Source organism: Mya arenaria, chromosome 6 (genome assembly GCF_026914265.1).
Source record: "Mya arenaria isolate MELC-2E11 chromosome 6, ASM2691426v1".
NCBI lineage: Eukaryota > Metazoa > Mollusca > Bivalvia > Myida > Myidae > Mya > Mya arenaria.
This window is the reverse complement of record NC_069127.1, coordinates 73264532-73287031: the sequence shown is the minus strand read 5'-3', so window position 1 is coordinate 73287031 and position 22500 is coordinate 73264532. Positions and strand designations below refer to the sequence as shown.

Genomic DNA, 22500 nt, shown 5'->3' with positions numbered 1-22500 from the left:
AAAACGGCAGTCGTTTGATAAAAAAAATATATCAACATCAGCATAATCATATAATAATTATGAAGACATCAAACATTGATATTTAATCAGCACGTGCAAGCAGCACTGATGCGAGTTACACAAGAAGGCGTCCGGAAACCCCGGGTAGAAAATACTTAGTTTTCCAGATAGGGACGATATAAACATTCCCGAGGGGCGGGGCGTTCCCAGCGTGCTGACACGTGATACTCACGCTGATTGGTAGGCGCCAAACATCAAACGCCTGAGTCCAACCCAGGTAATGCTAAGAAAATTTTCATAGGGTTGATAATACTGTGTTTATGTTATTGTCTATTATTTTCAAACTGTGCCTGCAAGCAAGTTAGTTGAGGTTTTCATCAAATAATATTGTGACAGAATTTGATGAAAAATTGTGAAAAGTTTTCAAACTTTCCTGGAAAATCTGGAGCAAATGTGATGTCAATTAGGAGAACATGATGTGGGATTTGTGAGAGTTTAGCTATTTCTAAGATTTCAAACACTTAAATATTACACGTGCTACATCCTGTATAATTTGAAGGAGTGAAACTTGAAATACTTGTACATGTAAGTTAGAGTTTTAAGCTAATTTTGGACATTGCAAGTTCCTTGAACGTTCTTTAACATGAACTACTACTTGACAGGAAATTTAAATCCTAGTGGGGCTGATCTTTGTATTGCATATTTTATATAAAAATAATAGAAACTAATAAGACATTTACACATTTTTTCACCTCTATGTGTTGACCATGATGATGACAGCGGATTACAGGAGCTGTAGGTTCGATACAGCCATGCAGTTCAGCGCCGGAAACGGAGGACAGGAAGTGTTTGACGGACCGCCCCGATACATTGCGGAACTCTCATATACAGGCGGCACCGGAAACCGCGATTATTTCCCGGCCTCCGGTACCCCTTATCAACGCTTCCCAGGGAGATCCTTCGCAGACCACTACCAGTACACAGGAAACTCGAATAACACATCGCCACCGAACTTTTACAGCTCACAAAACACAGACTACAATACAAGAAGTAGTAAAGTGCCTCCTCAGAGTTCTGACAAACAACAGAAGCAGTCGAAGCCGGTGAAAGATGATTCGGAGGAAAAATCGCTTAACGTAAAACCAAGCATGTCGCCAGAAGCAAAGGACGTTAAAAGTGTTGACCATTGTTCTGTTAACGAGGATGATATTGACATTAAACACAACAGTCCACTGTCATCTTATGGGGGTTCATTAAAGGACGAAATGTCTGACAAGAGTGGGGACGATATCAACTCTGCTGACGACAACGATGAACATTTAACTCATGTGCTTGCACCTGGTTACCATGGTGAAAATAGACGCTGCCTTTTATGGGCATGTAAAGCGTGTAAGCGAAAAAGTGTTCAAATTGACAGAAGAAAAGCTGCAACAATGCGTGAACGCAGACGGCTAAGGAAAGTAAACGAAGCGTTTGAGGTGTTGAAGAAAAGGACTTGCCCCAACCCAAACCAGAGGCTGCCGAAGGTAGAGATTCTACGGAACGCCATCGAATATATTGAAAGCCTGGAGGACATGTTGCATGGCAACCGTCTCGTACGACCTGACGACCACATAAACGATTCCGGGTCAAACAACGGTTCTGACTATATGGTATAATTTTTAGCTTTTATGTTCCAATGTTCTAAGGGGTCACTCAGATGGCTTTAAAATATACTGATGTTGTACCACCATATTCGTTTACAAAATTTCGCATTGTTTCTAAATGGCATGTTTATGCATGGCTTATAACACATCATTGTCTTACCCGAAATGACAACACTCATAGGTATATTTTGTTGTTGTTTGTATTAACATTTAAACTACTCCGCAAGATACTGTTTCAAATACGCGGGATTTAGTCATAAGTGTACAATAATTATTTGGTAGAAATAATTTTTCAAATAAATGAAAGCTTTATTAAATAGTTCCATCACGTTCCATTGATATTTATATGCCGAATGCAGGTGCAGTTTACGGTACCTCTTATCCACTTTTTATTTCTTTAATTATTCTATGACGAACTTTATATCACCTTTCGTTCATAAATTTTCTAGAAGTTAAATTCCTCGTGTGCCAATCTTATCATTAGATTGTTTCATTTTTCATCCATAATTCAGCAATAATTGTGTTTTATTTTCGCGGAGAATCGTTCTGTTTGACACTGAAAACATATATAATGCCAGCGATAACCTCATATAAATATAACATTACCTCTGATACCCTTATCTTTGTGCTGAGTGGTCTGACTTGGCTCAAATTTGAGAATTTAGACAATTCGCCACAAGGGATGAATGGAGAAATTAGAATTTCCATGTTTCCACCGGGACCTATCTAGAGCCTTGATATTTATCAAGGTTGTTATGACAGGCGAGAGGTCAAAATGAAAGCAGGGAATGAACTGCATCACAGCTTTATAGCATATTGTTTTGGTCATTTATTTTCGTTTTGATTTGCATATATAAATGTATAGGTACAAACGTACACAAATACACTCATACACTTTTTAACTATTTTATGCCATTTTAAATTGTTTTGTTAGTGAAAGAAACGATGTTCGGACTTATTGGAAAAGAAAATTGATTTTACTTTCTGACCCGTTCAACAAGAATTTTAATGCATTTTAATTGTATGTAGAACTATTTTATCATGAGCATATATGCTAACTAACATATTTTCAAGCATCATTTTATGGTTAACATTTTGGAATCAACCCAGTTGAAATCAATTAACATCGTCATAAATATTATTTTCTTGACGAAGGAATTAGAATAATCGTACACAAGCCGAATTCTTTCCATACATTACACTAATGTCTGATCCTTTTTAGCAGGGGAAGGGTTTTCAGCGATTAATTTCTAACCGGTTTCTTTGTTCGCCCGCGGCGTTATTATTCATTACAGTATCCCACCTAATTATGTGTGAGTTATTTCTTAAATTATTATCCGAAATATTACGAGCCAGAAATGCGTTTCTCATAAATGAAAGTAACAGTTCAAGCTTTGGGTATTTCGGCATTTCTGTAGCAACTTTTATATACATTCATGGATTTATGTCCTTCTCTTTTCAAGTACCGAACACTTTACTGTGAGAAATGATAGCAATGCCATAGTAACGATATATGAATTAATTCTCATGTGTCAAAACAAATCTTATGACAGTTATAGAACTCCCTCTATATTCCTTGTTAACCGCCTGGGAGAAGTAACATGTGCTTATAATTTAATGTTTATTCCCAAACACGCAAAATACATTTATGATTTCTACACCCCAAACATCTTGTGAATTTTCAGATGTTTTCAAGATGTACTTCGGCCCTTTCACGAGAACGAGGAGTCATGACATTTACTACATTTTGACATATTTCTAATTTACAATCTTGTTCTTGCCTCAAGGATAGTAATCTCTTATGTCTCTTTGGGGTTTATCAAACCGGCTATTTAGGCGCGAACTACTTTTTCTCGGCTGCAAAAGTCAGGTTATTTTACGTCTGATTACACTTTCATCGTTGACATAAGCGTTTTCATACACTAGAAATAGTCCATACGACAGTATGAAACAAAGCAAAATGCATTTTTGGCTCACTAATTATATTCTTGTTTGTCGAAAGCTTTCTTTTCTTATCAATATCTGGATAACATCGAAGCTGTTTTGCACCCAGAGAATTTTGAAGACAAGAATAATGTTACAAAAACGCATTGCACAGGGACGCTGGATGCTTATTTTGCAGAGAGCGTAATTTCCCTACCAGACACGAGATTATTTTGTTTTGAGATTAATTTACGTCACATTTTGTTGTAATTATGATGTCAAAATAATTACACAGTATTGGTTCATTATCAAAGAACGTTATGAACTCATCCCGAGACGTCGCTATTCAAACAACCCTCATTAAGACGCCATTACTCTGTTGTCTAAGAAAACAGACCCCGGGGTCTTGGACAGCCCTATCAGCAGGGGCCGTGGTTACGGGGTGTCGCCGCTCGACCGTGGGTAATTTAGACAACGATAGACTCATTTGGTGAAAGAGATTATCCTCTCGGGCGCGATTTATCACTGGTGTCCTTCAACGTTCGAATCAGCACATGATTTATTCGACTTGACGAGTTAATCAAGAAATTTCCGCAGTTTGTTCAGGAATAAAAATGCGTTTAATTCTGTCGGGAATATTTAAAACACATGATATGAAAATATATTTTATTTTGGCCGAAAAAAAGCTGCATAATTATTATACACATATGATACAGAACAATTATATACTATACAAATATTAGACGACCGTTCCCGCGTCTTAAATTCAATTCAATGAATGTGAGCGCCAAATAAAAGAAATCAAGCGTAAAATTACCAAAAAGGAATTAAAGGTACTAGAGGTACAAGAGTTAACTCCCTTATAATTACGATTTTTGAAGCAAAAATTGCAGTCTATAAACCAGCTTTTAATATGTATTCCATGTACATGCATCTTTGCTAACCAAAAACAACTACATTGAACACATTTTCTGGTATGTATTGTTCGAAAGTGAAGAGATATATTTTTTAAGAATATACAAGTATGTAATTAAATTTACCTAACGTTCAAAGACTTCGCCATGTAGGTAGAGCAAAGAGAAAAAGAACACTAACCATTTTTATTTTAACTGTCCACTTTTACAGTTACCAGAAAGCAAATGTGCTATTCCCTGTTGAGTAAACGCTTGAAGCCGGGAGGACATAAGCTCTTCAAAAGCAATAAAATCCATGGAAACATTCTCATTTCAACTGCATTTCAATTGTATTCTTTAAATTCGAAACATATTTTGTCAATTAAACGAGCGTGATTTTTAAACATTAGTGCATTTTGTAGTTGGTTTGATAGTTTTAAACGTGTTCCCACTTGAAAGGATACGAAGGTTTTGTCAGTATATAATGTTTAAACGTTAGGCTAAGTAGGATGGTAGTTTTAAAATTTAAAAACGGCGTTCATGGCACCTTGCCTGTTTCAGTACATTTGTCCGTGTTGTATAATACACACTGGTAGAATTTAACACGCATTACATCGAACATTGTTATAAATAAATACAGTATTATTCAACCCTGTTAATTCTATGCGGGTTGCCATCACCATATTATGATTTGATAATCCGCAATGTGCTTGACAATATATGTAACATCTACTTGACAATCTGGGCTGGATAATCTTTCATTAGATAAAAGAAAATTTCGAATTATTGTTTTGTTTAAGTATCTCAGTGTATAAAGCAGAGTTGTTCTAGTCATAATTACTTTGTATTCAGTGTCAAGTAATAAGAAAACGGTAGAAATTTCCATTGTGTGCGTATGGAACTCGCCTGTCTACAGTAGCAAATTTAGGGTCTGTCCTACAAGCGATTAGATTTAGTTAGGATTTTATCTCCGCTCGCAACGAGACCGATAAGCCACCGCCGAAATTTTATCCATGTTGACGCCCGGTGATTACTGCAATTAAGTGGCTATCTGGGGGTAGTGGGTGGTGGAATAATTACATTTGTCATTTTGTATATTTGGACGCCTACAAGTATAAATGTCAGTGGGTTTTAACAAAAACAGAAGGCGGACGTTATAATGTAACATAAATCATTTTCAAATTGTACTGATAATCATTCAACACATGACAAAAGTGTGATGCGTTTCTAAATCATTTGTAAGTCACGCTTGTTGCGAAAAAACAGACTTGGTGAACATTATCAGCGTCGCATTTTCTTTTTCTCAAATGACTGATCAAAGTGACACTCTTATTCAAAATCAATACATACACATGTATAACTAACATAAATTTTGAGTGACAAACCATTAATTACTTACTAAATAACGCAATTATGGAAAATATTAATTACTGAAAACAAGATGGTACCGTGCAGAAAGCGCAAAAATATTGAATGATTGATGAATGCTAAAACATTTACTGTGATCTACTTTAGTCTCCTAAGGCAGAAATACCGTGTTTTATGCACATTTCTTTCAATTTAAATTCGGCATCCTTCATAAGAACCATTGTTTTCGACATTTATTCATCCTTTAAGGACTATTAAAACAATATTATTAATTGTGGTAAATCTTATTTGGGAGTAAGAGTGCATCTTTAAGCTTTACACAACACTAAGAATGTATTTCCTTAGCCTAATCGCAGATTTCGCTCATCTTTGAAGCTATGTCCCCTACGATGCTCTCATTATGTCTGATTCCTGTTAACTTCTACTTCTTGCAAACTTGTAAGAATAATTTTCTGGCGACCGACAGTCAAAAGCCCATTATAAGATCATTCGCTGTGAAAGAGGCACTTTTCAAAAGGACAACTTGCAGAGTTAGAGCAAGATGATCGAACCTTGATGACGATAAGTCAAAAGGTCCTTTGTATATTGCTGCTCTTGGGAGGTGTTTGTTTTGATAATGTGGGTTCCTACTATTTCTCTGCTAAACCCAGTTTCCAAACATCTGGAGATATTATGCCTGGATGTGTGTGATTTAGTGTTTTAACATATTGGTAGCCAGATTACATCGTTTACCATCGTGAGGCAAGGGGTTTGCAAATCATACTTTTGCCTTGAAATAGGTTTTTCAGTTAGATTGGTGATATATAACACTTGATGGAAACAACTAACCGATTCAGTGTTACTCAACTATATTATGTCGAATAAACGAGGTTTAAATTCCCAATTAGGAATGAATTATGCAATATGGGTACACAGCAGCTTGACCATAGTACTGTTTCATTGATTGATGGCATACTGGTCAATGCCAAATCCCCCCAAAAAAAACAATCGACACGAGATATATAACAAGTTAAAAGCTGTTTACCAATACTTTGAGGTCACCGTCGAGTTGGAAACCGGTTTATCCTAAAATACTTCCTTTTTTATTTCACCGTTACGATGTTATTAATGTGGTTTTACTTTTGTCAACTGTTTTATTGACCAAGATAAAAAAAATATTTTGGTTAGTTTAGTTTCATTGGCATCACTTTGGTGATCATCAGGTTGTTGGCCATAGTTATGGTACACAGGCAGGATCGTAAACCATTCTAAGACTAACAGCATTAAAATGTGAACATTACTTTCCAAGAAGTTTAAAGAAAGTTCCGTTAATATGTTCTGGGTCAGTGCTATTTCATGACAAGATCCGTTAACAGTTTGAAAAGCTCATTCAGGGGTCGCTAATGAACCTCTTTTGAATTGTTTGTTTACGAGAAAATGCAGAGAAAATGGCATTTAAACCAACATTAATCCGACACAGTTCCAGACAGGGAATATTTGTGTTCTGATTATCAAAGCTTTGATCAGGAATTAAATACTGTGAATGAAAGTGGTCGTTACCTTTTGAACCAGACTGAGAATTTGAAACTATGGAGGTCATTGCTGCATAATGTCAACATGGTTTAACGGACATAAATCAGAACTGGCTTTCAGGAAGCTGTGCCTGCTTTATTGTCCATTGTTTATATGTCTGAAGAAACACAGTGCTCATGCAAGAACTATTTGCTTTGGAAATAGTTTGTCTCTGACATTTACAGAGTTTATGCTCAAGACATGAAGCGACCAATTTTAACATAACAGTTTCACATATAGGATTTAGCATATTTGATTGCATGCAAAAACGAAATCCTGACCTCATTAGTATACATACTATACGAACTCACTTGATCATTTGATAGTTATGTTAAAACAATTAACATTAACATCTCGTCAGATAAATGCTTGGCTTTGATCTCTGAATGTTTTTTTCTAGACAAAATGTTATAAACGGAAGATAGCCTAGGATAAAAATCTTAATTGTCGTGGAAAATTTGAAACACACTTGAATGTTTAAGCTTTCGCTAAGAACGCTTCAGAACTAAACAAATAAAATACACATAACTGTCTAACATGTATATGAATATATAGGTATACACTTATTCACGGAACTATAGGAACTATACTCCTCAAAAAAATCTAAAGAACATAGTTGTGGTTATTGGCGGACAAAAATCATTAAAATCATTTCAATAAAATGTTTAAAGTTAATGTTTATAAATAGCATAAGAACTTGATGACTACAGCAAAAACAAACATGAACAGTGTACGAGAGCAAGGGCATTCCGGTTCCCATAAAATGTCAATGATTTTAACCATACGAAACATGTTTCATGCTCATGGGATAAAACGACGCATTCAAAAAGGATACAAGTCATTTTAAAATGTTCCGTCAAACTATAGAGATTCCTTTAAAAATGATTTTAGTAGTCAACTTTATCGTCCCGTGCATGTCAATGGTAATAGTTGGCATGTTTTATGCTCTTGGGATAAAACGTCGCATTCAACTACATTACAACAAGAATCTAAAGTATTTTTAAACTGAAATAAGTAAAAATAAAATTCCTAAGAAATGGAATTTGAGGAAAATAACCGCATTATATGGCTATTCTATGGCAAATGTTGCCAAGTAACAGCGGTCAGAATGTGTGTTGGGCTTTCATTGACAGTTACTAAATGCAGATTTGGTAATATTTCGTGATAAAAACTAAACAATGTCAACCAAGTGATAATGAATTATTCCCCTTTGGACCGGTTGTGGGTTTACCTTTGGCGGTAAAAATGTTACTGGAATGGTCAGAGGCACAAATGCGAAATACCGGGCATTTATCTACAGGATTTGGTTGTGCAGTTGCTTTTATTGTGGAAAGACGCCATTCCCTTCGTAAACGTTTAAAGACGAATAATTGTTACTCGAGTGAGTCATATTCACATGCTTATATCATTTTCTTAGGTGTTTGGCGGTTTTGCTCCAAGATACAAATTGACTATTATCCCACCCACACGTCTGAAATCATTAGATAAACATTATTCAAATCGTTTGCGAATGCTATGAAGAACATTATATGTGCTTAATACACTTTAATGTGACTGAATAACGTTATATTATTTTATACCATTTGAGATTTATTAGTTACTTTATCAAAACAGTACCGCAGGTCTAAATCAACAAAAAACATGACTTTAAAGTCATATTCTGATAAAACATTATAAAATCAAATTATGAGGAGTTATATATTCAGAAAGCATTGAGGTTTGCTTATTGAATAACGTTTTGTATCTGGTTAGGTAGGAAGACTCTGGGTATATCATTACATTATTTACTATGACTTAATGGACAATAAAAATCATAACAAGTACCATGGGGATGTCATTATGCTGTAAAAACTTACGTTTAACTACACAGCCGAGATATCCATAGATTGCACAGGACAATTAAGAGAATTTATTAGAGATGCAGCCCCTATGTCACATTTTTGCATTTGTTGTAATGCAAATTAGACTAGTGTTTACTGTATGTAATACGAGTATTTAGATTACATATATTGGAGAAACTTTAATTGCTGCATTCCATTATTTTGCTATGTCTTTGGAGTTTACCTTCCTTATTAAATATTATTTCTAAACGCTGATGGCTATTGATATAAAATTTTGATTTTCACATTTGCTTGACTTAAATCATTGATTAAAAGTTTGGGTCTCGGTGAGTCTTATACGTCAGTGATTTTTTAAAAAAAATCACCGCGTGTGCCTTGCAAATTTGGAAAAAAAGTCGACTTTGGGAAAAGTACAAAAAATCAGGCCAAAATAGCTTATAAAATTATAGTGGCAAATACACATGTTTTTACTTTTTTATGCATACATAATGCTGTGAAAGAGTTAGTCTTGTCAAGATTTTGTTTATTTTTCAAGAAATTAATTGCTTTTTTATTCATTAACGTATTCTGCATTTATCAAATTGGGGATAAATTGGGGGGAAATTTTTTTTTCGCAAGAGAAAACAACCGTTAGAAGGCAGTAAATTGCACAAAAAATCCATGAACGTAAAAACATAATTAGAAATGATAAAATACAGTTCCCCCAAAATTGATAACAAAATGTTTAATTTCCTATAACTCTTTTATGCAAAAAGCAAATATTGTTTGATGATCGTTATACATAAAAAACCGGCAAGCACAATATTTGTTTAAGCATTAGTTATACCAAGAAGATACATTGAAACCTGGTATCCCAAACTCGCCTACTGGTATCTGCTATTGTTCATATTGGTGCCTCTGTCGTGTGACCATGATCATTGTGTCATTTAACTAGATCACAAAAGGTTTCTGGGCGCAGGACGCATATCGGGCTACTGATACAAGTAGACTAGATCAGCATTAGAATATTCCATGTAGTCGAATTATAAATAGCATTTCGTTGCGTCATTTCAGATTATGACCAACCCGCAATAATTTGTTTACAGTTATAACATTGGTAGTGTTGATGAAGTCATATTTGTCAATGGGTTGTCTGTTTTAACTGTTTTGACGTAGTGTGTCTCTCGTTTATTATGTGTTAGGCCCCAGCATTGCACCTTTTAACAGTGTATCTGCCTGTGTTTTAGCTATTGTCCTCTAGTTTCCATTGTATTATTTTATTATTGCATCATTTCAGGCGGTGAACAGCCCTCACTATTACCAGGATAAGCTCCACCACATGTCCGACATGGCCGCCTACCAGCACCATCAGAACGGTCAGTACATCACGTGACAAACTCAACACATGACAACACGTGAAAACACCACTATTAAAGTGTATCAACTTATCTATAAAGATTGTGTTGCTTTTACCACGATCGCGTTTGTTCTTGTCACTGTTACTGTAGTCATGTGTTGAAATTACTGTCTGTTGAAGAACTACCTATATTTAAATATCCTTACTTTACTCAAAATTTACGAAGTATTACCTGAATGTTCTTAACTTTGTTAGCAAATAAATATCTGTTGATATTATTAATGGTGTTTTATTCTTTAATAACCTTATGCGACAATCACTGTTGGACAAAATTATGTGTTTGTTTAAACATAAGATTAATTAAACTGACGTCAAAAATTACTTTAATAAGAGTCATAGCATTTTTAACGAACAATTAAATTCTATAATTTTTATTTAGACCTAAGGTTACTGAAACTAAAAGTTCACCATATTAAGTTTTATAACTATGATATAAGTTGTGATACTTGACTTTAATGATAAGCATATATGTCATAGGTTCTTTTAACACAAAATAATCATGTATCAATTAAAAAAACCCTCATTGTTTCTTAAGAAAGTTGAAAGCATTCATAATTGACCGTGTATTAAGCTGATCCTCGGCACATTTTCAATAGAATATATTATTGATACATGTTGTGCCAGTCTATTATCAGATGAAATTCACTTAATGTTATGGAATAACGCAAACAATTGTCTTTGAAATTTTTTTATCGACTTAAGTGACTTAGTGTAGTGGAATATCGCAAAAAAAAACATCTTTTAAAATTATTTTCATTGACTTTATGTCAACTTGTGAATAATATATAAAACATAATAGGCAACCTTATCTTTCTTTTTCTGGGCATGTTCGTATCGCAGATATTTTCTCACTCAATTTGTGGGCAAACGTTATATTTTGTTTTGATGAGATAGTACAAGTATTGTATTTATTATGCATTTATTACAGCTACCATCACCAACACTACCACCATCATCACCACTACCATCACCAACACTACCACCATCATCACCACTACCACCATTACCACCACCACCACCACCACCACCACCACCATAACCATCGCGATTACTAACACCACCACCACCATCACCACCACCACCACCACAACCACCACCATAACCATCACGACTACTAACACCACCACCATCACCACCACCACCACCACCACCATAACCATCACGACTACTAACACCACCACCATCACCACCACCACCACCACCACCATAACCATCACGACTACTAACACCACCACCATCACCACCACCACCACCACCACCACCACCACCACCATTACCAAAACCACCACCACCACCACCACCACCACCACCACCATAACCACAACGACCACTAACACCACCACCACCACCATTACCACAACGACCACTAACACCACCACCACCACCATCACCACCACCAACAGAAACAACAACAACAGCAGCAACAACAACAACAACACAATTTAAATAAAAAAATGCATAATGCAAAATAATGTCTAAATAATAACTGGTCAGTATCTCAGAATGAGATATATTTTTATACAAGTATATTGTTACACAGAAAAACAGCTATTTGCGGGTTAATTTTTCATTCATACTTGTTTCAAATATTTACAAAATGTAAGCATTGCCATCTGTAACTAGATGTAACCTACGGTAACGAACACCATAGTCCTACGGAAGCTAATATTGAGTTTAATGTGTCGTTCTGCTTTTCTAATTGGCTTAATTCGTCGATGCTCTTGGGACTAGGAAATATTAAGTGCGTTTCCCACCAACATTTTAATGCAAAAAGCAGGCTTTTCAACATAAGAAGAAGCTTCAAACGATGCTTTAATCAAATAAAGTTGTACTTTAAAAACACCACTTGTATTTTCTTCCGGTCTTCTCTTGAAAGTGTTCTACCCTGCATATTGATAGCAATTGTGTTTGCATGTTTGGGTTATTGTTTAATTTGAGGTCAGTACGCAAATAATTGGTGAAGTCCGGCGCAGCCAGACAAATGATTAATTTTCATATAGACCTCCGAAATAACTTTTATAATGGTTAAAATTATTTTGTTACTGACAAAGCCCCGCCGTATTAACCCTCTAGACGTGTTGTTATAGATTGTTTCCATCACTGAACATACGATGCGTAGAGGTATTTGTTTATTAAGTATTTTGTTAATTACATATTTTTCATTGCATTTTCTTGAGTATTTATTCCCTGACGAAAACCACACAAAAACTTTCTACTGCCCTGTAATTATATGTTTTCAGTTTAAATTTCATTTAAATAGTCTATTTGCATGATTCTCATTACTCAGGTAAATAATAAAACACACTTTACAAAAACAGCTTTATATAGAACACAAGTTTATTTCCACACATAACACCACACATAAATAAATCATGAAAGAAGACTATGATAGTCCTTGACCTTTTTTTCTTTTTCAAGCGTTTGCTTGGCGTTTGTATAAGTTTTATAACCAGTTGAGATTTTTTACAGTAACATAAATAGTAGCAAATATTTAAACTCTTTTTCAGAAATAATATTACGTACGAATTACTTAACAACTATTAAACAGTATATGGACCATCAGTGTAAGAACGTCATATTAAATTTGCAAAAAAATACTGTCATCCCATGAGTTAAAATGAAACTGAAACTGTTTTAAAATGATTACTAAATTTCCACAACGCTTTGGCAATTCCAAACTATATCTTTGAAAACATAAAAGTCAATTACAGTGCAGCACTCAGGAGAATCATATCGTCGGTGCATCAGTATGTCAACACTATTTTCAAAACCATACTTATCATTTCGGCTAATATTAATTATCTTTCCCTTCATATCATATTGTTGCGCAGTAAACCGAAAGTCTCCTCTATCCTTATCAGGGACCTTGATAAAACACTATAATTACTGGGGGGATTGCAGAAAAATCTTTGCTCGCAGGATTTATAATGCCAATTATACCCCTTCCGATCAGATATGCTAGGTTCAGTTGGGATAAATGGAATTATACATCTAGTTAAAAGGAAATAAGCTACGTTGGATATGTGTTCTTTTCTTTTCTGCTGAGATTTTAATTTGAACAATTTTAGTGCGTTTAGGAACTAAACGTTAGCGGAGCTTAGAAATAAGGAAATATGAGAAAAATGCACTGATAATGCACTTGAATAAGATACAAAAAAAAAGTTTCTGACCCCCAATAGAAAGATACAAAATTGTTACTCGAAATGAATTTGAAAAGAACGACCAGGAATAATAAGCTTCTCCTCGACACTAATCTTTTAAGTATCGTCCGTTCTCTTGCTTACATTTCTTTAAGATTTGTACAAACTATGTTTTGATTTTTTAATGCGAAGTTATTTGTATATATTAGATATACCTAATATTCTCAGCTTTGGTGACTAAAAGACTCATAAGCTCGGTTGCAACTTTTTGTTAAAGATGCGATCTTACTCCCAAATAAGATTTACCACAATTAATAATTTTGTTTTAATAATCCACAAAGATTTTTAAATGTCGAAAACAATGGTTCTTATGAAGGATACCGAGTTTAATTTGAAAGAAATGAGCATAAAACAACATTTTTCAACCTTATGAGATTATAGTAGACAACAGTTAATCTTTTAGCATTCACCAATCATTTAAAAATGCGCTTTCCGCTATTAAATACACGGTTACAATCTTGTTATCAGTAATATTTTCCATAAAGAGTTATCAGTCAAAACTGATGTTTGTTATACATGTTCATGTATTGATTTTGAATAAGACTGTCACTTTAATATGTTATTTTAATGTTTTGTTTGAATTTCATATCACAAAAATAAACACAATACTTTCTTCCCATTACTTAGTATGTTTTGCTGGGACATGCACATCTTAGAACACTATTTCATCATCAAAGATAACATTGCATATTATCCTGCAACCCAACCAATATAGTTTTCTGGTTTATGTGTTGCAGTTTTTAAATTATTTATTCATTTCGGCCGGGAAACTTAAATCAGTAGCATAACAGAGAATGCACAAATTGGATTTCAAGCCGATGAAAGAAAAGGAAATAACGAAGTCAAACACGTCCCGCATGCCAACCTTCTTGTTAATTTCCTATACATCACACGGATTAAATGATTTAGTGGTTCATAACCTTGCTGCACGTGTATAAATGCGCGTTGGCTCCAAGTTAACTATTTGAAATGGAATGACATAAAACTCTTACATACAATACATTGCAAACATATCGATTGCGTGTAGATCATTTTAAGGTATAAGAAGATTTGAGAATAAACTAGACATAAATGAAAGTAGGCCCGTTATTTTTTTTCAAAGCGGTACTAGCTCGTTAAAAAATCAAAACATTAATTATCCGATTCAATGAAACATCACTGCAATTAAAATAAAAAAAACGGTCAAAAGAAAAATTACAACAGAAAAGTGTGCGTTGTAACTTCAAAAATCTAACGATTTGCGTTGCTCGTGTTTTACCCTATACTATCTTACCATTGGCGTAGCTCGTGTTATACCCTATACTATCTTAACATTGGCGTAGCTCGAGTTAAAACTTAAAAAATCTAACCATTGGCGTAGCTCGTGTTATAATTTATACAATCAAACCATTGGCGTAGCTCGTGTTATAACTTATACAATCTAACCATTGGCGTAGCTCGTGTTATAACTTATACAATCAAACCATTGGCGTAGCTCGTATTATTACTTAAACAGTCTAACCATTGGCGTAGCTCTTATTAAAACTTAAAAATCTAATCATTGGCGTAGCTCGTGTTATAATTTATACAATCAAACCATTGGCGTAGCTCGTGTTATAACTTATACAATCAAACCATTGGCGTAGCTCGTATTATAACTTATACAATCTAACCATTGTCGTAGCTCGTATTATAACTTATACAATCTAACCATTGTCGTAGCTCGTATTATAACTTATACAATCTAACCATTGTCGTAGCTCGTGTTATAACTTATACAATCTAACCATTGTCGTAGCTCCTGTTATAACTTATACAATCAAACCATTGGCGTAGCTCGTGTTATAACTTATACAATCTAACCATTGTCGTAGCTCGTATTATAACTTATACAATCTAACCATTATCGTAGCTCGTATTATAACTTATACAATCAAACCATTGGCATAGCTCGTATTATAACTTATACAATCAAACCATTATCGTAGCTCGTATTATAACTTATACAATCAAACCATTGGCATAGCTCGTATTATAACTTATACAATCAAACCATTGGCGTAGCTCGTATTATAACATATACAATCTAACCATTGGCGTAGCTCGTATTATAACTTATACAATCTAACCATTGGCATAGCTCGTATTATAACTTATACAATCTAACCATTGGCGTAGCTCGTATTATAACTTATACAATCTAACCATTGGCATAGAGCGTGTAATAACTTATACCATCTAACCGTTGGCGTAGAGCGTGTTATAACTTATGCAATCTAACCGTTGGCGTAGAGCGTGTTATAACTTATACAATCCAACCATTGGCATAGCTTGTGTTATAACTTATACAATCTAACCGTTGGCGTAGCTCGTATTATAACTTATACAATCTAATCATTGTCGTTGGTCGTATTGTTACTTATACAATTTATCCGTTGGCGTAGCTCGTATTATAACTTATACAATCCAACCGTTGGCGTAGAACGTGTTTTAACCTATATAATCTAACCGTTGGCGTAGAGCGTGTTATAACTTATGCAATCTAACCGTTGGCGTAGAGCGTGTTATAACTTATACAATCCAACCATTGGCATAGATCGTATTATAACTTATACAATCCAACCGTTGGCGTAGAGCGTGTTATAACTTATACAATCTAATCATTGGCGAGCTGCGTGAAGTTAGCTAAACATACGACATTGGACATTGGACATTCAAAATCGAATGTCGTGCTGGCACGACATTGGACATTCAAAAGTGAAAGTCGTGCTAGCACGACATTGGACATTGGACATTCAAAATCGAATGTTGTGCTGGCACGACATTGGACATTGGACATTCAAAAGTGAAAGTCGTGCTAGCACGACATTGGACATTGGACATTCAAAATCGAATGTTGTGCTGGCACGACATTGGACATTGGACATTCAAAAGTGAAAGTCGTGCTAGCACAACATTGGACATTGGACATTCAAAATCGAATGTTGTGCTGGCACGACATTGGACATTGGACATTCATAAACGATTGTCGTGCCGGCACGACATTGGACATTGGACATTCATAACCGAATGTTGTGCTGGCACGACATTGGACATTGGACATTCAAAAGTGAAAGTCGTGCTAGCACGACATTGGACATTGGACATTCAAAATCGAATGTTGTGCTGGCACGACATTGGACATTGGACATTCAAAAGTGAAAGTCGTGCTAGCACGACATTGGACATTGGACATTCAAAATCGAATGTTGTGCTGGCACGACATTGGACATTGGACATTCAAAAGTGAAAGTCGTGCTAGCACGACATTGGACATTGGACATTCAAAATCGAATGTTGTGCTGGCACGACATTGGACATTGGACATTCAAAAGTGAAAGTCGTGCTAGCACGACATTGGTCATTGGACATTCAAAATCAAATGTTGTGCTGGCACGACATTGGACATTGGACATTCAAAAGTGAAAGTCGTGCTAGCACGACATTGGACATTGGACATTCAAAATCGAATGTTGTGCTGGCACGACATTGGACATTGGACATTCAAAAACGATTGTCGTGCCGGCACGACATTGGACATTGGACATTCATAACCGAATGTTGTGCTGGCACGACATTGGACATTGGACATTCAAAAGTGAAAGTCGTGCTAGCACGACATTGGACATTGGACATTCAATATCGAATGTTGTGCTAGCACGACATTGGACATTGGACATTCAAAATCGAATGTTGTGCTGGCACGACATTGGACATTGGACATTCAAAAACGATTGTCGTGCTAGCACGACATTGGACATTGGACATTCAAAATCGAATGTTGTGCTGGCACGACATTGGACATTGGACATTCAAAAGTGAAAGTCGTGCTAGCACGACATTGGACATTCAAAATCGAATGTTGTGCTAGCACGACATTGGACATTGGACATTCAAAAGTGAAAGTCGTGCTAGCACGACATTGGACATTGGACATTCAAAATCGAATGTTGTGCTGGCACGACATTGGACATTGGACATTCAAAAGTGAAAGTCGTGCTAGCACGACATTGGACATTGGACATTCAAAATCGAATGTTGTGCTGGCACGACATTGGACATTGGACATTCAAAAGTGAAAGTCGTGCTAGCACGACATTGGACATTGGACATTCAAAATCGAATGTTGTGCTGGCACGACATTGGACATTGGACATTCAAAAGTGAAAGTCATGCTAGCACGACATTGGACATTGGACATTCAAAATCGAATGTTGTGCTGGCACGACATTGGACATTGGACATTCAAAAGTGAAAGTCGTGCTAGCAGTTAGCACATTCAAATCAATGTATGACATGTTTTATGAATGAATGTTGTTTTTTTACCGACTTTAAATTAATTTTGATGGCATACAACATTCGATTTTGAATGTCCAATGTCCAATGTCGTGCTAGCACGACTTTCACTTTTGAATGTCCAATGTCCAATGTCGTGCCAGCACAACATTCGATTTTGAATGTCCAATTTCGTGCTAGCACGACTTTCACTTTTGAATGTCCAATGTCCAATGTCGTGCCAGCACAACATTCGATTTTGAATGTCCAATGTCCAATGTCGTGCTAGCACGACTTTCACTTTTGAATGTCCAATGTCCAATGTCGTGCCAGCACAACATTCGATTTTGAATGTCCAATGTCCAATGTCGTGCCGGCACGACAATCGTTTTTGAATGTCCAATGTCCAATGTCGTGCCAGCACAACATTCGATTTTGAATGTCCAATGTCCAATGTCGTGCTAGCACGACTTTCACTTTTGAATGTCCAATGTCCAATGTCGTGCCAGCACAACATTCGATTTTGAATGTCCAATGTCCAATGTCGTGCTAGCACGACTTTCACTTTTGAATGTCCAATGTCCAATGTCGTGCCAGCACAACATTCGATTTTGAATGTCCAATGTCCAATGTCGTGCTAGCACGACTTTCACTTTTGAATGTCCAATGTCCAATGTCGTGCCAGCACAACATTCGATTTTGAATGTCCAATGTCCAATGTCGTGCTAGCACAACATTCGAGTTTGAATGTCCAATGTCCAATGTCGTGCTAGCACGACTTTCACTTTTGAATGTCCAATGTCCAATGTCGTGCCAGCACAACATTCGATTTTGAATGTCCAATGTCCAATGTCGTGCCAGCACAACATTCGATTTTGAATGTCCAATGTCCAATGTCGTATGTTTAGCTAACTTCACACAGCTTCATTGGCGTTGGTCGTATTGTTACTTATACAATTTATCCGTTGGCGTAGCTCGTATTATAACTTATACAATCCAACCGTTGGCGTAGAACGTGTTTTAACCTATATAATCTAACCGTTGGCGTAGCTCGTTATAAAGCTTATATAATATTATTATTGGGGAGCTTGTGTTATAAGTTATGATATCTGATCGTTGGGTGTGTTCGTGTTATAACTTACACAATCTTCCATTGACGATGCTTAGGAGGACCGCCAAGTGCATTAATATTGCAACAATCATGTTACATTGTTTAGAGACATAAAAGATACAAAAAATACAAAACCAGAATCAAACGATAGCATTCGTATCTTTACACTGGCATTCAGTGACAATATTGCAAGCATACACTAACATAATGCCTACACTTGAATACGAAAGAAGCATGAAAAGAGACCAATCTGACACTGAAAACGACATCAATGCAGTAGCAGCACTTAGAGGCACTAGAAGCCTGGAGTGGATAATGACATACTCGTCTCCGAATCTACAGTCAAGCGCACCCTTTCCGCGGTGGTTAATGCGTCAGGGCTCTCTGCAAGTGCTCACAGTCTTAATTAATTCGCAAGAAATAATAAAAGCTAGTATTTTTATGCACGATATTATGATATTCTGGAATTAATAGGACGTAACACATGTGTTTGTCACTGACTAGGCAAGGCTCTGAGTCAGTTAAGTGTGACACAATTATTTTGTATACACGTTTTTCTACAGCAATAAAACATACAGCTTTTGTCGTATGTTATATGTTATACTAACAAAACATACAAATGACTTGATAACGATGGTAAAGCAAAGAAATTTGGTAGTAACAAAATTATCTAGTAATAAATTATAATACAACATAATGGAATAAGATCTAGTAGATCATAGATGAGAATGCAATAAATGCGACAATGGATGCAACTTCGCCGTGAGACAAGGGTTAATTAACGTCTGATGGAATCTATAACAGTAGATCAACCTTTGTTCCCACCAGGTGATACACGATCAAACACGCCGCGTAACTGTCTCGTCCTTTGCACCAAAATGCGATAATCTCACCTTTCGCTACAACAAAGTTCCTATTATTAAGAAGATGACAATGATAATAACTGATAAGCCCGGTAGGCTTTTGCCCAGCCATTGGCTTATCATAATTAGTTACGTAAGCCACGTGCGGCACAGCACGAGTCTAGGGTTACTTGACCCTTAATTGATTGTGTGAAATTGGCGTGAAATTTTATACTCTTGTAATACCGTTTGATGGGCGTGCTGAATTCGACGCCATCTGGAAATACGTAACGTGCAATTTCTCCTCTCACAAACATGTCACAAAACCACGTGGCCACGTTAAAATGTAATGGCGAGCATTATTTCGAGAGTGTATATTTACTGTGCGTATACGCAAGAATTCATACATGACGTGGTTATTTATAGTTGATTTGCCATAAATCGTTTATAAATCGTTTTAGGAAAAAAAAAATAATAAAAAAATCAGCAACATCAAGTCAAAGAATTCTATATCTTGCTTGGGTTACTAAATAAACAATTAATAAAATGAATGATAGAACAAACGATTGCATAAATGAACAATCAAACGAACGAACGAACGAGATGAATAAATAAATAAATTTATAAATGAATGAATGAACGAACGAACGAACGAACGAACGAACGAGCGAGCGAGCGAACGAACGAACGAACGAACGAACGAACGAACGAACGAACGAACGAACGAACGTACGAACGAACGAACGAACGAACGAACGAACGAACAAACAAATAAATAAATAAATAAATAAATAATAAATAAATAAATAAAAAATAAATAATTAGATAGATGCATGCATTAATATGTGAATAGAAACATATATTCATCAACACTCGTTTTCTCTCTGATATAGTCAAACATACTCGGTTATGTTCATTTTTTTAAATTTATTATCAAAGTCACATCTCTGTTTCAGGTTTCATGGACCATAGTCATCACCACCAGCAGCAACATCAGCAGCAACAACAACAGCAGCAGCAACACAACGGGAATGTGTCGAGTCTTGACTGCCTGTCTCTCATTGTTGAGAGTATAAGCCCCACCACTGGTTCACCAATGATGACCTCCATGGCCCCAGCAGACAGACCTCTGTAATACGAGTCTAGGCCGACATTAAAAGTGCTATGCAAATGTCGTACTTCCAAAAGACAGATTATGTCCATTTTCTGTATTGTACTGTTAGGCTATGTACTTCAATTACGGAAACTTGTGGCGATGTCCTTTTTCTGACACTTCGATGTGCCAAATTGAAATATGAAGTGATATCCCTTTCCTCGTGTATAATTGTGATGGTACCCCATGCTCGTTGGAATGTCGTGTGTCTGCGGCATTACGCGGTGGTACGCGTTTTGAAATAAAACAAACCATGATATTTTGTGACATCAACACGTACAACTACCGTCTTCAAACTTGCGATGCATGATGCTGGGACTGTGTATCGAAGGTGTTCTTTTTCATCCAGACTGAACAGAATACTAGTGTTCGAAACTCATGAATCAAAAGCCATACTTACAATGTGTTCATGAAAAATGTGCGGGAAATGGTATCAAAATCTTTTTTCTCACAGGAATCAGAAGTATTCGGTTTTATAATAACTGTAAATGAGAGAAATCTCAAGCTTTAATTGCAATTATCTTAGAGTCAGCTCTCCATAGCATCTCAGTAGCGTGGGAACGGAGGGGCTAACAAGGATATTGCCACTTACTGGCTCGACTTTATAAGACAAGACCGCCTTGTGTCTGAAACACTGCAGCAAATTGTGTCATACTAGACGCTATAAGCTCATAGTCGTCCCTGTAATGTACCAAAGAGTGCATGGATGAACTGTTACCTATCCACTTTTTGCTGGACTAGAAGAGTCGTTTTTGAAAACTAGTATATTCGTCTACAAAATCTAACTTTTTTGTTCTTCTTTGAAGATAGAAGCGATTTTCCGTAGAAGTTTTGTCAACGTATGATCTCAATATAAAATGAGTCGTCTGTTTCTTTCTCAATTATTCAACGTCCATGTAAAATTGCATTTTATAAAATAGTCTATGTTTTAAATTTACTTTAAACATTAAATCAATAAGTTGTATCAAACTTTGCCAATGAATTGCTTTTTTACTTATGCTAAACAAACGGATTCTTTTACATCAAAATTGTCGTATATTTGATATTTGTAATTTATGTTGACGTTAATAAAAATTGTTCGTGTAGTAATATATTTTATAAGTGTTTTATTCTTCTTTTTTTGTAAACTATTTCTTTGTTCAAATTTACACTGTATATGTATATTGTTATTTATGAAAATTAAACATTGGTAAATTCATTTCTTGTCTTTCATTTGTTTGTTTTTTGGAGTCATAAATATCATACTTATTTACTCTGTCAATTAACACTTAAAATATGAAAAC

At 35.7% G+C, this 22500-nt stretch overlaps 1 protein-coding gene across 1 annotated transcript; it reads left to right on the top strand.

Moving 5' to 3' along the window:
- Positions 1–336: 336 nt before the first annotated feature.
- LOC128239009 (myogenic factor 6-like) lies at positions 337–22222 on the top strand. The gene is made up of 3 exons (XM_052955416.1): positions 337–1652; positions 10499–10577; positions 21021–22222. The coding sequence occupies exons 1-3, from the start codon at positions 768–770 to the stop codon at positions 21197–21199; spliced, it is 1143 nt and encodes a 380-aa protein (XP_052811376.1). The 5' UTR covers positions 337–767; the 3' UTR covers positions 21200–22222.
- Positions 22223–22500: the final 278 nt, after the last annotated feature.